Raw genomic sequence first — 18,901 nt, 5'->3', positions numbered from 1 at the left:
CCTCTTAGTTATCAAAAAAAAAAATATGAAACTGTCAATACTTGCCTAATTCTTAATGGACCACTTCTCGAAGGTACAGATCTACTAGGGACCAGAGTGGTCCGCCATAATAATTATCTCATTATTGAGTCTGTCCACAATTTCAGAACAACAATTTACACCACTAGTTTAGAGATAATATCCAACTTGGACACATATTATATATATATATATATATGTATATATATATATATGTATATATATATATATATATATATATATATATATATATATATATATATATATATATATATATATATTTCCTCAACCTTCAGCTAAACCAAAACCATTGATTTGTAAGCATGTGTTCTGCAATAATAATAGCAATATTTTCTTTCCTTCTCCTTTTATTCAAAATCTCTTTTCGTCCAAAACAAAATGCCAGTTTCCAAAGAAAACCACCAGGTCCACCAACACTTCCTATAATCGGAAACCTTCACATATTAGGCACACTTCCACATCGAAAACTTCATGAACTCTCCAAAAAATATGGTTCAATCATGTCCTTACAACTTGGTCAAGTACCAGCAGTTGTCATTTCATCTTCAAAAGCAGCAGAATTATTTCTCAAAACACACGACCTTGTTTTTGCTACCCGACCAAAGATTCAAGGATCTGAGCTCATGTCTTATGGTTCCAAAGGGGTGGCTTTTTCTGAGTATGGTCCTTATTGGCGTAGTGTAAGGAAGCTTTGCACTTTGAAACTTCTTAGTGCTTCCAAAGTTGAGATGTTTGCTCCTATTAGAAAAGAGGAGTTGGGTGTTTTGGTTAAATCATTGGAGAAAGCTGCTTTGGTGGGTGAGGTTGTGAATGTTAGTGAGGCTGTGGAAAATCTTGTTGAAGATATTATATATAAGATGATATTAGGTAGAAGTAAGTATGAGCAATTTGACTTGAAGAAGGTGGTTCAAGAAGAATTGGCTTTGATTGGAGCTTTTAATCTAGCTGATTATATTCCTTGGTTAGGAGTATTTGATCTTCAGGTATGCATGTACTCCTTCTCCATCTTGATTATAAACCAAAAAAAATTATTTTATATTTACTAAAATATTTAAGTGAAACGATATGAGGACACTTTTTTCTAGAGAAATGATATCCTTACACCAATTTCTACACCTACATCAAATACACTGTTCACCAAAACGTAAACAGTGTTTTCATATTATTTTGACTTTTTAATCTATTTTCCTTTAAAACTATTTGTTAATGAAATTAAAACTTGGTTAATAAAGTTTAAAGTTTGGTTAATATATATTTTAGCATATAAAAAATTAATGTATATACAGTTCAGACTTTGGTTAATGTTATGTATAAGGTTGGTTAATATTGTTCATAACTAGGTTAATGAGTTCTCAAACATGAAAAAATGAAATAGTAAAATAAAGTTGGTTAATAGAGTATAAAAGTTGGTTAAACAATTATAATTTAGTGTCAGAACATGATTAATAGTATGTATTTTATTGGTTAATAAAATAGGGAAAGTGATTAATGAATTATAAGAAAAATAATTGGTTAATCACGTATAATTTTGTGGTTAATATAATTGTAAAGTTGCTTAATGACACAATTTTATATTTATGTTGTAAAATAAATTTAAAAAATATATTTTTTAATATTAATATTATTTTAATAAAAAATACTGTTCACTATATAAATACGGTGAACAGTGTATACGGTGTATGAATGAGGTGTACAAACTGGTGTATACACAGCATCCCTGTTTTTTCTATGGTATATCTAGGGGTGACAAATAAAAATAATATTCAATCCAACCAATCAAAATATCACCAATTTTTACCCTAAAAAAATTGTAACATTACTTCTCAAAATGAGATGGGCAGTGTTTAACTTTGTCGTATAATCTAAGATGACACTATTGTTCATAGAAATGACGAAGAAGTGAGAGAAAAGTAATTATAAATCCACCTTTAAAAAATAATTGTATTTTTTGCCCAACTTAAAAAGATGCATGATATATAACATATCAATGAGAATGATAAAGTTATATGAGAATATAAAAATTTAATAACAACTATTAAATTTAAATTAAAGGTTGCGATTAAAAAATAGGGAAATGTTAACGAGTTCTTCAGAGACATTTGTTAAGAGTTAAAAAAGTAAGTAATATTTATATTTAATGTTTTAGAAATAAAAATAACTGACTTTTTTAAAGAATAACAAAGTTTGTTTTAATGAAATTGCTTGTATTCAATGTATTGGATATCGAAATAAATCATTTATTTAAGGAATTTTTTCTTTATATAGAATGCTTAAAGAGTGCCCCTGGGATACTCGTTAGCATGACCCTAAAAAATATTTTTAAAATTATATAAGTTTTTTTTTAAGCAAGAGATATATTAATGAGAGAACTCAAGTTCTCAAGTGATTTCTCTTTCCTCTTAAAAGTGTTTGATTTTTTGAATTTATGTCACATGATTCAATGAAAGATACAATTTAATCTCAATCTTTCCAATGTTTCTTATTCATTGTCACATTCTCATATAACGTATTCATTCTCATATAATTTGAATTTTATTTTAAATCAATAAAATACCTTATTAGATTTTTTTTTTGTTGACTTATTGTTTAATTATACGATATTGGTCCTTTGATATGTGAACCCATAAATCCATTCATATAAGTACTAAAATGTGTCAATTTTATATTCAATTTCGATATACTTTTATGGTTTCGTTGTGTTCACTAAAAATATTTATCTAACAATTTATACTATATACTAATTTAACTCATTTGTTAGGGATTAAAACGAGGTTTCATGAAAATCAGTAAAATATTCGATGAGATCTTAGAGATGATAATAACAGAGCATGAACAAACTACTAATGTAGACAAAGCTAGAGGTGAAGACTTTATAGACATACTTCTTTCAATTATGCACCAAACCATTGATCACGAGAGTGAACAAAATCAAGTCATTGATCGAACCAACATCAAAGCTATTTTACTCGATATGATAGTGGCAGCAATTGATACATCTGCTACATCAATTGAGTGGACTTTATCTGAACTATTAAGACATCCAAGAGTGATGAAAATTCTTCAAAATGAGATACAAGATGAAGTAGGAAATAAGAGAATGGTTGAAGAGAAGGATTTGAAGAAGTTCAATTACCTTGATATTGTGGTTGATGAAATCTTAAGACTCCATCCTGTTGCACCCTTATTACTCCCTCGTGAATCTAGAGAGAGCGTCACAATTGATGGTTATTTCATAGAGAAAAAGACACGAGTCATGATAAATGCATGGGCAATAGGGAGAGATCCTAATATTTGGTCAAATAATGCTGAGGAATTTTACCCAGAGAGATTTATTGACAAAAAAATGAATTATCAAGGATACGAGTTTGAATCTATACCATTTGGTTCTGGTCGTAGGCGTTGTCCTGGAATTCAATTGGGTTTAATTACTATTAAATTGGTTGTAGCTCAACTGGTACATTGTTTTAATTGGGAACTTCCATCTGATATTAATCCTTCAAATTTGAACATGGAGGAAAAATTTGGCCTCACAACACCAAGAGCTCAACAATTACATGCAATACCACATTATCTTTTGGTTGATCCCGAACATGTATAAATCTACGTATATTCAACAAATTTATTAGTAATAAATTTACTGAGTATAGTTGGTCTATTATTGATGTTTGTATAAAACAAGTTAATGTATAATACTTTATGTTTATTAATATTAATGGCCAACGTTTGAATTTATTAAATTATTATTGAATAATATATTATAATATTTATCATGTCTAATAATACTTGAAAAGTGTTATACTTTGAATAAGACTTCCAAAAACAATATACAAGTACAACTGTACAACAATTTTGAATTTTTTTGGTAAACGAAATAATCATACATAAATTAGTTTTACCCTAAAGCCAACAAAGTTTTGGTAATTTATAATTCTACTACTGGCTAACTTGTTTTAAGTTATAGATGAATATATTCAATTTATAAATAATATTTTTATCAATAACTTCAAGGCCAGAGGGAACTTTCATATAAATTTCTTCATTAAAATTGCCATGTTCTATGGACTTTTGTCAATTAGGTCAATTATGGCCTTAGAATAACAAGATGGTTCAATTATGGTGGACAACATAATGTTAAACATCTATCATTTTGGAAAGAAAATTTTGAATAGGGTATAAAGAAGTACCTTAGTTAGGTGATGTGGAGATGGAATGTTTACCTTACAGGATAAAGTAGTGGTGGTTTTGTTATTGAGTTATATTTACTGGTGGGAGGAATGTGTCGAGGTTATGTAGGTAATATGAGATTTATTAGGTGAATTAGGAGCGAATGTGGTGTTATTAGGTGTGAGGGTGGTAATGTTGTTGTGGTTTACAGGTGTTTCGATGTAATCCAAAGCATCTTCTTGGGAATTAGGATAATTTAGATCAAGACGATGTATATTAGGATTAGGGTAGTTATTGTTGTAAGGGAAAACAATCTCAAAAAACACATTATATTTAGAAATGAAAAGAATTTTACTATGTAAATCCAATAATATACCATCGTTGATACCTAAAACAAAATATTTTTTATTTCTAGAGTCAAATTTAGCTATATGATTTAACGAACTAGTAGCGTAAACAAATCAATGTTATATTAAACTTTGTTGTCTTCTAAGTGGAAAACTGAGACATAATGTCTGCTCTGAAGTTTAGTTCGCGCAGAACAATTCTATTTTGAAGGAAGTAAACCGACATGATTGACTTCGTACTTTTTGTAGATATTTTAGCTGGGGTTCTTTTGTGTAGTACTGTCTCGAGACTTGGTTGGAGATTAATTTAGAGTCACTCTTGGCTTTCAGTATGGAGGCTCTCATCTTGGAGGAAAGAACTCTGCCAGCAATAAGAGACTTGTATTCTGCCTGATTGTTTCTGGCAATGAATTCGAACTTCAATTCTTTCTCGATGAGTATGTCCCAGGTCCTTCCAAGACTATCACTACGCCTCTCCCTTTTATGTTTGAGGTGCAACCTACTAATAATGCCTACTCCGGGGGCGTCTCCTTGTCTACATGCGAGCTAAATTTTGTCACAAAATCTGCCAGATTTTGCGATTTTGTGCTTCCTATTGGGACAAACAAGATGTCATATTTGGAGAGTTCCACCGCCCAAGATACCATCCTTCCGGCCAAATTTGGCTTCTTCAAGACCTGTCGAACAAGGTAGCTGGTTTTAACAAAGATCTGGTGACCCTGAATGTAAGGTCCTCGCTTTCGTACCGCGACGACGACGGTTAAGGCCAGCTTCTCAATCTTATTATAAAATGTTTTGGCGCCTTTGAACACCTTGATTACGAAATACAGAAGCCTTTCTACCTTTTCTATCTCTTGGACGAGGACTCAGCCCATCGCCTGATCTATGATTGAGAGATAGAGGAGTAGTGGCGATTCCTCCCTCATACAAGTGAGAATGGGAGGCAACGTGAGGAACATTTTTACCCTCTAGAAAGCCTCCTCTCATTATATTCTCTACTTGAATATTTCTTTCTTCTTCAAGGCAGCAAAGAAAAGGAAAGCCTTGTCTCCCGCACATGAAAGGAAGCGAGATAGTGTGGTGAGGAGGACCAGATAGTTGTTGCACTTCCTTGACATTGGTGGGGCTCCTCGTGGCAATGATTGCATGACACTTGTCTTTGTTGACCCCAATACCCCTTTTTTGTCCTTACCAAAACCATGTTGGCTAACCAAGTAGGTTATTTGGTTTCTATGGTCAACCCAAAGTCTGATAGCTTGGCTACTTCCTCGTCAATGGCGAACCTCTTCTCCTCGTCAACATTTGATCACTTCCTATGCACCACTAGTTTGGAAGAGGGGGGATAGAGAGGCGATGGGTCACCACCTTAGTGTCCATCCCAGGAATATAATAGGGGGCCTAGGAGAACAAGTTGACACTTTTAATGAGTTTGTGGAATACCTCATGTTCTTCTTCCTCGGTAAGAAAAGTACCTATCTTCATCACTTAGTGGCCCAATGAGCCTATTTAGACCTCATTCAATTCTTTCGTGGGCATGATCCATTTAACTTTAGTGCCCGGTCTAGGATCCTAACAATCGAAGTCCATATTTGGAACTTAAAAAATAGTGGCGCCAACAAGGGCGAGATCTTTCCTCTCTGTTTCTAGACTACTCAAGTAACATTCTTGAGCGATTAGTTGGTCTCCTCAAAATTTGACGAATGCCCTCCAAGCAGCGGGTAATTCAAGGCCAAAAACAAGCTGGAAATAATTTCCCCTAGTGAATTAATGGTGGGTCTCCCTAGGATGATGTTGTATGGTGATTGGGGGTCAGCAATGAGCTAGCCGGTGTCGATTGCCTTAGCGTCTACTCTACCACCACATGTAGTCTTCAGGGCCACATGGCCTATTTCTTGTACCTGTTTGTTTGACAATCCAATTAAAGAACCACTGAACACTTTGACGTTGTTAGGATTGAGTTTCCATTTTCGTAAAGCGTCCTAGAACAGGACGTCAACAGAGCAACCAAGATCTATCAAGACTTACTTGATATCTCAATCTCCATGTTGCACAATGATGACCAGGGAGTCATTATCGTGAGGGTTGACTATGATGTCGTCCGTTTCGGTAAAAGGTTATGTCAACATGTATTTCCCCTCGTGTTACCTTAGGGAAACTAGGAGATATTACATTTGATGCAAGTACTTGCCTTTTATATTCCCTTCGGGTGGAGCTAGAGCTACCTCCACCAGCAAAATCTCTGGTTATGGTGTTTGTACTAGAGTGTAGAGTTTTGTCGACCACCTTTAGTGAGAAGATAAAAAGAGTGAGAGGGAAAGAGGTTTGTTCTAGGTTAATTCCTCTCTATTCCATATTTCTTTTCTTTTCTTATTCATCTTCCTCACCCGATCTCTTTGACATTCTTTAAAAAGAGAAAGAGACAAGATTCTTAAAGACGTACGCAAAATGAGAGAATGATGTCGATGCATGAGGAGATGAAGGCGCCATGATGTCAACCCATAAGAAATTTAAAGTTTATGGTTTAGTTTGATTCCAATATGTTTATCTTCCAAGAAAAAAAAGTCTTAGCGTAATTTTAGATTCGAATATTTTTTTAATTATATTTATTAGTAAGACCTAAATCAATTGATAAATGTCTATTTGATTTAGTTGGACGTCATCACCTCACTAAAAAAGGAAAAATTATAATTATTTTAATAGGGAGGTTTTACACAACCCCATAATTTACTGTAAATAGTGGTGGTTTAGTGAACTTTTTGACACATCATAACTTACTCAACTAAAAAAGAATATTTTATCATTGTTGGGAGAAATTATATTCCACTATAAATGGTGTCCCGGTGGTAACAAAGAGTGTGGTAGTATGTGTCCTCTTTACCACTATGGGCTGATAGTCGTGGTCATAACATAGTAACGCGTAACATATCACTATAGCTATAGAAATCAGCCGTAGAAATAGGTTGATGTCAGTGGTTATTAGGAAGATCCTAAAGTCCCTCATTGGTTGGAGATAGAGCATTGAAAGAGTATATATAGAGGAACACTTCTCACCTTATCAACTTGTTTTGTAAGGATGAGTTAGGTCAAACTCTAATATGGTATCAGAGTCTATCGATCAGACCATGGGACGCCCACCGTTAATATCCACGCACCAAGCCCAAAAGACTGTTGGGCGTGAGGGGTGTATTAGGAATATCCTAAAGTCCCACATTGGTTGGAGATAGAGCATTGAAAGAGTATATATATAGAAGGACACTCCTCACCGTACCAATCGGTTTTGTAAGGATGAGTTAAGTCAAACTCTAATAGTGGTTTCATACCCAACACCATAATTTTGGAAAATTTCTCAAAGTTTCACCATGGTTGTTCCTTCCAACTGTAGTGAAAGACGTAGCACACAACATTTCACCACGATTATAGATTCTGACCGTTGTGATATTTTCACTTGAGTTTATTATAACTTATGTGGAATTATTATTTTACCAATTGCTCACTATACATATAACCTTTAAATTTTATTTAGAAATAAATAATATAACAAATTAAGTTATATTAGAAGAACTTATTGGCGTAGTGTGAGAAAACTTTGCATTTTGAAACTTCTTAGTGCTCCCAAAGTTGAGATGTTTACTCCTATTAGAAAAAAGAAGAATTGGGTTTTTTGGTTAAATCTTTAGAGAAAGCTGCTTTGGCAGGTGAGGTTGAGGATGTTAGTGATGTTGTACAAAATGTTGTTGAAAATATTATGTATAATATGATGTTTGGTAGAAGCAAGTATGAGCAATTTAAATTGAAAAAGTTGGTTCAAGAAGGATTAGCTTTATTTGGAGTTTTTAATCTAGCTGATTACATTCCTTGGCTAGGCCCTTTTGAACTTCAGGTAAGTATGATAATCATGATATTGTGTATGTTTTCAATATTTATGTGCTTTCATGGTTTTCTTAAAATAAGTGAAAATATTCAATTTGCAATTGACATTTGACAATATCAATTTAACTCTTTGTTAGGGATTAACAAAAGCCTACAAGAAAACAAGTAAAACACTTGATGAATTAATAGAGATGATAATAAAAGAGCATGAACAAATAACTAATGTAGACAAAACATATAAGGGAAATGCTAACGAGTGCCCTTGAGGTATTATTTAACTGATTACAATGGTAATTTTTTTAAAATGTGTGTATTCAATGTATTGGAAATGCATTGGAAATTTTACTAGACATGATAACAGCAAGAATTGGAATATATCTGCTACTGTAATTGAGTAGGAATTATCTAAACTTTTAAGGAATCCAAGAAAACCTTCAAGACAAGATAGAAAATGGGCATGACTTATGAGAATGGTTGAAGAGAATAATTTGAAGAAGTTAAATTACTTAGATATGGTGGTTGATGAAATACTAAGGCTTTATCCTGTTGAATATTTATTGATCCCTCGTGAATGTAGAGACAATATAATGATTGATTGTTATTTTATAAAGGAAAATACACGAGTCATAGTAAATGCATGGGCGATAAGGAGAGATCATGATGTTTGGTCATAAAATGCTGAAGAGTTTTATTCCGAAAGATTTGTTGACAAGAAAATGAATTTTCTTGGACAAAAGTTTGAGTGTATATCATTTGGTTCTAGTCGGAGACGCTGTCCAAGGATTCATTTAGGTTTCATTATGGTAAAACTGATTATAGCTCAATTGGTGCATTGTTTTAATTGGGAACTTCCACATAATATTACTCCTTCAAAATTTGGACATGGAAGAGAACCTCAGACTCACTATACCTAGAGCTCAACACTTGCATGCAATGCCGAGTTATCATCTGGCATGTGATGGCAAATCTGAATAGTGTCAAGAAGGACAATTATTTATTATCATGAGAAAAATTGTGTAATATTATCAGTTGTTTCACAATAAATTAATGAATATTATATTGTTGGCTCTTTATGTGTTCTAACAACCAAAAGTTGATTGTATTTTGGGGTAAATAACTATATACACTACTAGAAATATGTTATTTTTAATGGATTTGCAATTTTTTTTCAGGAAACATGTTTCATGTGGATTTTCTTGTCGATAACGGTCCCCATCTAAAAGCTTTGTGAGAAATTAAAAAATTTGCATGTAAATCCACAATTAAATTAATAGCTAAGATTGCAGTTAACACTGCAGGAAGTGTAGATTCCTTAGATAAATTCGCAGCTAATAAATTTTGAAAACTAAAAAAAAGTAAATTAAATTTATTTGTTAAATTGAGATAGTATTGTATACCGGTCATCGCATATTTAATCATTGTTTTTTTCCTATATAATAATTTTATGAGAGAACACTGTATCACTAATGTGTGACATTAAGGTTTTTTATAAAGAAAATACGTTTCTCCTTGGTTTTCTTAATAAAATTCGATTGAATATGTTACATAACCACAACAACCAATCTCTACACTACATTTGCCTTGATAACATTTGCTTGAGATAATGAAATTGTGGAATTTAAATAATTTTGAAAAAGTTCTCTATAGTGGATTGCAAGTGCAGAAAAAACATTTCTAATGTTTGGAACTGATAACTCCTTACTTAAAGCAGATATCTCCTTAGAAGTTGATTGCATGCAATCCATAGAACTTTAAAATAACGAGCACAAAATGTATCCAACATGATATGGGTTACAACAAAGATGTGCTGTTCTCCAAGAATAACAACTACTATGATAATATTGCATTTGTTCTAATAATGAAATTTAATATTATGTGTAAATAATGTAATGTTAAAAAAAATTTATACACCTTTTACCTCGGTTTTTATAAAAAACCGAGTGTAAAATCTAATGTTTGAAACTGATAACTCCTTACTTGAAGCAGATATCTCCTTAGAAGTTGATTGCATGCAATCCATAGAACTTTAAAATAATGAGCACAAATTGTATCCAACAAGATCTGGATTACAGCAAATATGTGTTGTTTTCTAAGAATAACAGCAACTATGATAATATTGTATTCGTTCTAATAATGTAATTTAATATTCTGTGTAAACAATGTAATGTTAAAAAAATCTCATACACATTTTACCTCGATTTTTGTCAGAAATCGAGGGTAAAATTTTGGTGTAATAATTTAGGATATTGATCACCGTCCTTAAACAAATATTTATTATCCATTTCATGAGTATCAATGCTCAAGACACTTTCATTACTGATTCGCGTGAAACCTAACAAACATCCATTCTAAAAGCATTCTGAATATCAATAATTGTTAATGAAACATATAACATGAAAATATTGAAGCGTAAAAAATTTGGTAAATTTCTCTACGATGGATTCCAAGAGCCAAAAATAAATTATGGATATGTTTGGTCCGTGTTCTTCAATAATCATTTTGTTGACAATGTTCTTCAATAATCATATATACATTCATTTTACTAACCATTTTCTTGTTTTTACATCAGAAACAAATAAATACAAAAGAGATCTGGAATATATTGCATCCAACATTTTATATTTGACATTTCAATGAAACGAGGATCCAACATCTGATCTTCACCAACAGTGATGACGATAAATCGTATTAAAAAATTATTATATATGTTTACAAAAATATTTTGTGTAAACAATATAATATTATATGTAAACAATTAATTTATTAATATTCTGTAGTTTGTAATGAGTTATATATATATATATATATATATATATATCAGTTTTACCCCTCGGTGTTATTGATAAACCGAGAGGTACGATGCACTAGTTTTGAAAATATTTAAAGTACAGAAGTTGGGTTTCGAACCCATGTGCATAAACATTTCCCCTTGGTGTTTTAAAAACCAAGGGGTAATGTTGATGTTTTTCATGACGCTCTTTGTTACCTCGCTTCTGTAGCCGAGGTTAGATGCATTTCGCTTCAAAGGTGAAACATGTTATTTGTAGTAGTGTTGTGGTTGTAAGCTTGCTAAATTTTCGGCTTTACCATTTAATAGAAGTGTTTATGTTTCAAATGCACCTTTTGGTCTCATTCATTCAGATATGTGGGGTATATCATCAGTTCTTATCAAAGGTAAATCTAGATATTATGTCTCTTTTATTGATGATTATACTCGTTATTGTTGGGTCTATCTTATCAAAAATCATTCTCAAAATTTTTTATCGTATTTTTCGGGCTATGATTAAAACTCAACATAATGTTGGTATACAATGATTTTGTTGTAATTTAGGTGGTGAATATACCTCTAATAAATTCTCTGAGTTACTTGCTAGTGATGGTACTATTTATCATAGTTCTTGTACTGATACTCAATAAAATGGTTTTGTTGAAAGAAAGTATCGTCATTTTTTTTGAAGATGCTCGCTCTCTTTTATTGTCTGATTCGGTTTCAAGTGAATTTCAAGGTGAATCAATTCGTTCTGTTGTCCATGTCATTAATATAATTCCATCATCAGTCACCTCAGGTTTGTCTCGTTTTGAATTACATGGTTGTAGTCCTAATTATTCTTACTTAAAAGTCTTTGATTCTACTTGTGTTTTTCTTCTTCCACAAGTAGAATGTAGTAACTTGTCTCCTCGTTCTACAATATGTGTTTTTCTTGGTTATGGGGATGATAAAAAAGGTTACCGTTGTTATGATCCTACTAAAAATAAAATGTATGATCTTGTCATATTTTCTTTCTTAAACACATACCATTTTACTCCCTTTCTTCTGATTTTCATACTCATACTAGGTCTGAGCTTATTCATATTGATCCTTTTTTCCTTTGATGATGACATTTTTAGTTATTGTAATGTTGAGATCTGCAAGGCTGATACTACTTTTACTTCAGATGCAGATTTATCTCCTTTCCTCACAGATTCCCAACAACCTCTTATAATTGTTGATCTTACTCCACATACAATAACACCACCACCTCCTCCTACCCCTCCTCCTTTTTGGTATCCTTCATGTGATTGTAAGTCTATCAAATTTCTTGATTATGTTTATTCCACTTATCCTACTTCTTTTGCTTCTTTTCAAATCTCTATTCATATTTTCTCCAAGCCATTTTCCTATATAGAAGTTATATTTGATCCTCTTTGGCAGCAAGCTATGGTAGAGGAACATGCTGCTTTACATAAGACATATACTTAGGACTAAGTACCTCTTCCACCAGGAAAACGTGCTACTGTGTCTCATTGGATATACAAGATCAAAACCAAATATGATGGGTCAGTTGAGCGATATAAAGCTCGTCTTGTTGCTAAGATATTTTCTCAACAATATGTTTTGGATTATGAAAAAACTTTTGCTCTTGTGGCCAAGATAAACACTATTACCATCGTTATTGTCGTTGCATCTATTTGTCAATGGTATATTTCTAAAATGGATGTGAAAAAACCATTTTTTTTAATGGTGATCTTCTTGAGGAAGTTTATATGATTCCTCATCAAGGTGTTTCTCATAATCAAGGGGAAATGTGTAAGTTAAATAAAGCCCTATATGGTTTGAAACAATCTCTACGAGCTTGGTGTAAGAAGTTTTCTATTGTGATTACATATCTTGGATTCAACCCTAGTGATAATGACTCTTATTTATTTGTCAAATCCACTTCTCATTTTCTTATTATACTCTCCTTGTATGTTAATGATATCATTATTACAAGTGACGATGTTGATAGGATTAATATGTTGAAATTACAATTATCTAAGCAGTTTGTGATGAAGGATTTAGGCATTCTTTGTTATTTTTTAGGGATTGAAGTTGCATATTCCCCTAGAAGTTATCTTTTTTCTCAATCAAATCACATTGCTAACATTCTTGAGAAAGCTCGCTTATCTGATACTCAAACTGAAGATAGCCCTTTTGAGCTAAAAGTGAAATATAATTCTTATGATGGAGTAATTTACTAGATCCCACCTCGTATCGTACTTTGGTAGGAACTTTGGTGTATCTAACTATTACTAGATCTAATATTGCTTATGCAATTCATGTTGTGAGTTTGTTTGTTGTTTCTCCTACTACAGTATATTGACCAATTTTTCTTTGGATTCTTTGTTATTTTTTAGGAATGTAGTTTCAAATTCTCTTATTCCCGTCAACCTCTTCGTTAGCATTATATGCTAAATCAGATGTTGATTGGGATGGTGATCCTAATTATCATAAGGGTATCACAAGGGGTTGTATCTTTCTTGGAGACTATCTCATCTCTTGGAAGAGTAACAGGCATGACTTTTCCTCCCGCTTTTCTTTAAAAACATAGTATAGTGCAATGGTTTCCACCACTGCTGAAATAGGGCCCACTTGTTCTAGAAAGAAGGAGGTATCTCTCTCTCTAAGAACTCAGAGTGTCTGTTTCCACCCTTTCTCCTAGGGTTTGTGGTGGTTGTTTTTTCTCCAGATCCTTCTGGCTTTTTTCTTCACTTCGTGTGGCTGTTTATAGTTTCCTATCCTCAGTGTTTGAAGGCTACGGAGGTGAGTTTCGGTAGCTGTCACCATGGCGATTCTCTCCCAACTCTTTCTTCCTTCAACCTCCACCAAGCTTGTCCTCTTCCACACCATCCACCACCAAACGTTTGCAACTACAAAATCAACCCCGTCACGCGGTAGTTTTGGATCTCTTGATTTTACGTGTGTTTATTCCTGTTTTGTGTTCTATTATTATGTTTTTGTTGTTGTGGTTGCTGTTGTGTCTTGTTTGGTTTGTACCAGTATGTATTTTGTTCTTAGATTTAGGTTGCAGTAGGTTAGTGCTCAAGGTGTTTGTGGTTTTGCCTCAAAGAAGCTTGGATGTAGGAGTTTTGCTTTTGGGAAGATTTTGTTTAGGAATGGTGCAAATCAACCTCATCCTTTTGGTCAACATTTGATTCCACCAAAAATCATGAGTTTTTTCAATATTGGAAGCCCGTATAAATTGATTTGCGCGTGATAAAGCTAAAGATATGATCCTTAATTGGATAGATTTAAAGATTGTGGTTCCACAACTCATTTGGTGGAAGAAATTAGCTTGGTTGATTGGATCTGGATTTTGGATTGGTACCTCTCCTTTAATTTCTAATCTCTTAAAGGTGTTTGAAGTCCATAGCTTATTTGGTTTGATTATTAGTATTAATTTTATTTTGTGGTTGGGGAATGTCCTAACACAATTTCTTTATCTATGGTTGTACTGTCCTTTCTTTATCTATTGAATGAGATTTTACCTGTGAAAAAAAAAGGTTTATTTTTGGTTAAATCGAAAGTTTAAAAGTTTAATATTGTTATTGTTGTTGCTATATATTGAAGGTTTAATGTTTTAGTTGTGTTTACTTATCAAATTATTGGCATTTTTCTTAATGTTGGTGTTTTTCATTGGTAGAAATGATGGTTTTACTATGTTAGTAATATATGATTTTTTTTGTTGTTGTTGAGAGTAAAAGAGATACTTAACATACTCTCTATTTCTTAGAATTCTTTGTTCAGTGATATTTTTATTGATTTTTTCGTTGTTGTTATTGTGAATTGGGACATTTTCATAGGATTCTATGTTAAACAAGCTATCCACTTTTTAATATTTTTTTAACATATAGATGGACGATTTATCCAGCACCTCTCATACAACTGAGGGTACCTCTAGTCAGCAAAATAAAACAAGAAATGCTAGAGGAGACACAATGATGCAAACCTTAACAAAAGTATGCAACACAATATTAATACACCGAACGATTTTGATATGCAAACATGAAGGTGTTATGTTGAAAATGCTTCGAATTTTAGAATTTATAGGGAATTAGTTAGTCGAAGAAAATTTAGTACATTGATAGATGATGGGGACAAAGTAGATGAAGATTTGAAACAAAGTATATGGACAAATTTAGAGATATTAATTTAAACTTATATATAACCAACTTTGATTATATATAACCAAATTTGATTAAAACAATCAATTCTTTGAGCTTCTCTAGTGTCCATGTGAAGTTTTCTTCCATTTCATGTTCAAATAGGTTAAGCCAACCAAAAACGTCAACTTTGTTGACGTAACATCAAAAATCTCAAGCAGTGTTATCTAGTACTTGTATAGTTTTCTGATGCCAGAAATAAAAAACTACTAAATCAAAATCTACATTTTTAATAAGCATTGGATATACAATCAAAATCAACATCAAATGAAACATATTCAACAATTTCACTAAATCAGGATGTGTCCAAAATATATCAGTAACAACATTTGAGTCGTTCCTATTTCTAGTCCAGCACATGTATTTCTCTCAATGAATAAGATGAACATCTACATTTCCGTCAATGAACCTCTCTTGCTTGTTTGTATGTAGCTCTAGCTCTATACAACTGAGTAACACTCGTGAGGTTTTTTGGATCTTTGTCTTTCAAAGCAGTAACTATGTATCTTAGAGCCATATTGTACTTCGTCATGTCATTCACAAATTGTCTTTCATGATCTTTTAGACGGTCCAATATGTTATGGCCTTCTAAATCTTTAGATAGTTTATGATTGTGCATCCCACACCAAACAATCACCTTCCAACTGATATCACTTGGCATGGATCTCAGCTTAAAAAGACATTTAACTTTCATATTATAAATGCCTTCAGAGGTATTATTGCTTTTAGATGCATTCTTCCTTTTGTAATTTCCTCGTCTCTTAACCCATAATTAATTTATCTTTCCTCCCTCGCTTTCCACTAGCAATATCTGAATGAACAGCGACAATAATAATACCATGACATTTACGAATAGTACGTGTCCATGTTAAAAATTAAGATCAGGACTTTAAAATCGGCCAATTACAACATATAAAGAGTAAACTATCATTATGATTGAGACAGAAAAACCTTTAAATTTTGAAATTGTTACATAGAAAACATACAACGTCAGTGACAAAGAACTGCGTAAAATCTATACAAGAATTCGTAGAAGCTGTATGTTCTGGACCACACAAGTAAAACATTTTTTAGTACTACCGAAAATTCTGTATTTAGGCAAAATATCCGGTATACTGGAAATTTAAAATTTTTCGAAAGTTTTTGTTACTCATCAGAAATTTTGAGCTCGGAATTTCTGGTATTTTTTTTTGTTTTTTCTAGATAAATACCGGAATTTTTAAATTTTCTGATAATTCTTCCCCCGACAATTTTGTTTTTCCCACACTATTTTCGATAAATGTTGTGAATTTAACTAGAAACTGCGAAAACCCTGTACCAAAATTTTTGTTTTTACTGCCTTGGTCATAGTGAATTTTTTATTGATTGTAAATATTTTTAGAGTAAATAATAGCCAGGGGGCATTTGTGTCATTAAGAAAATATGCATAAATATTTTCCTCAGTAATAAAAAAAATATAAAATCTTAATTAATGAAAAAGATTGAGTATTTGTCAACAAATTAGATGTTTTTCAAATTTTAAAAAAAAATTAAAATAAAAATTATGTAAACAATATATTTTACCTCTGATATTATTTTCAACTGTTGTAAAAAATAGCAAATTTTAAAAATTCAAAAAAAATATTGTTGGGGATTAAACTTAAGACGAGTTTCACTTTTCTCTTCGATTGACAATTTAATCGAAAGAAAAAATAATATATTTTTCATAACATCATTCTTTACCTTTACTATTAAATTATTTTTTCAACTGAAATAAAATCACTCATTCCTAATAGTGTTTTCAACTTAAATTATATCCTTGTTTACTCTGTATAAGTTGTATGTTGTATTTCATCTTTACCTATATCGTATGAGTATGAGTCAAAAAGAGTTAAAAGTATTGTCACTTAATTAGTGATGTATGGTCAATGATTCCATATGGTGTAACGCTAGTCTATGTGAAAGAGAGAGAGAGAGAGTAACGGTAATAAATATCTCATTCCTATGGCATAATATACACCAATCGTTTAGAGAGAATATTCAAGCTTAGAATAATCCACAAACATGCATATACGACTGACTTGGAGCTTTTGAAAGTCCTCAACATTGTTACGTCACCCAAATCAAACCATTTCATTTCGTAGCATGTGTTCTGCAAACGTAATAGCAATGTTTTATCTCTCTTTTTCTTCACTTTCATATAAATATTATTCAAAATCTTTTTTGATCGAAAACAAAAAACCATAAACCATAAAAAAGCAACCAAGTCCATCAACCCTACCTATGAAAATCTTCACATATTAGGTACCTTTCTAGAAAAGATTAATCCTTAATCAGAGAGAATATTATTGACTGTAAAGTTATTCTTTTAAAAAAAATTAACATTACTAGTTGTTTATGACTAGATTTAGAGAATATCTAATTATACCCTTTGAATCTCTTACGCCATCATCTTGTGTAATTCTAATTTTGTCTCTTGTTTTCGTATATGCATTTTCGAAAGTATTTTTTTTTTAAATTATTTATTTCCGTAGATGCATCTACCAAATGTGTTTAGATAGAGTATTTCGTAAATGCATCTACGGAACAGTCTTCTAAAATTTTAAATGACATACATTTGACTCAAAAACTCAATTTTAATAAAAACAATGAAAAACTCAGTTACAGTAAATTAAAGTAATGCAATTTAAACACAATAGTAAATAGTACACTAAAAAACACATTGTATAAGTCGTCGAGTAATAATGTCGAATACATATATCTAAAAACATGTCGCTTGTAAAGTAATTTTAATTATGCTTCACTTACATGTTTTTTATTTTGGTCAATTCTCACTTTTATTACAATCTTTAACAAACTTTGAATTATCATCCTCTTTATCATTTATCACCTTTAGAACTATATTATATACAAAAACCTTTTCAATGTTAGACTTTATTTTGGTTCTATAAATTCCAGCTCCATCGCATTTCATTCATGAAATAATTTATAATGGTCTCTTTATTTCATATTTCAAGTACATAATTAGTTCTTGTAAAATTGAAAAATAAACTATATATGTCAAAGTTCTCTTAGAATTTTCATATATTCATTTGTGTCATCTTTAATTTGAGCTTTTTTTTTTTGGTAGAAGACTTTTAACATTGTAACTAACTTTTTGTACTTTGCTTCGTGTGCGATTTTAACTCATTTATAATATTAGATTGTCCAACACGAGAATTCATTTTAATTGAAGTATTAATATATAATATATTGTTTGATAAACTTTGCAAGTGAATTATCGTTAGAACTTTTAGTTCATATTGTTTTATAAGAGGATCAAAATAATCTAGTAGTAATTTATTTCAAAATTTTTTATTTGACTTTTAGTTCACATTTGGCCGTTTATTCTCTCCCCTTAATATTGAGAAAATTAATTTATCATTTAATAATCATCTTCCTAGACTTCAAATAATTGAGTTATACACAACACATTCAAAAATTTACTTAAATGAGAAATATTAGGTTAAGCTAAAATAATTTGCAAGTTAAGAGGGAATTAA

At 31.6% G+C, this 18,901-nt stretch overlaps 1 protein-coding gene across 1 annotated transcript; it reads left to right on the top strand.

The window, feature by feature from the left end:
• Positions 1–293: 293 nt before the first annotated feature.
• On the top strand, positions 294–9,005 carry LOC131637244 (cytochrome P450 CYP736A12-like). The gene is made up of 2 exons (XM_058907827.1): positions 294–1,022; positions 2,798–9,005. The coding sequence occupies exons 1-2, from the start codon at positions 342–344 to the stop codon at positions 3,635–3,637; spliced, it is 1,521 nt and encodes a 506-aa protein (XP_058763810.1). The 5' UTR covers positions 294–341; the 3' UTR covers positions 3,638–9,005.
• The last annotated feature ends 9,896 nt before the right edge of the window (positions 9,006–18,901 follow it).

Source organism: Vicia villosa, unplaced genomic scaffold (assembly GCF_029867415.1).
Source record: "Vicia villosa cultivar HV-30 ecotype Madison, WI unplaced genomic scaffold, Vvil1.0 ctg.001953F_1_1, whole genome shotgun sequence".
In the NCBI taxonomy this organism is placed as follows: Eukaryota; Viridiplantae; Streptophyta; class Magnoliopsida; order Fabales; family Fabaceae; genus Vicia; species Vicia villosa.
Note: the sequence above shows the minus strand (reverse complement) of the source record. Positions and strands in the feature narration are given on the sequence as shown.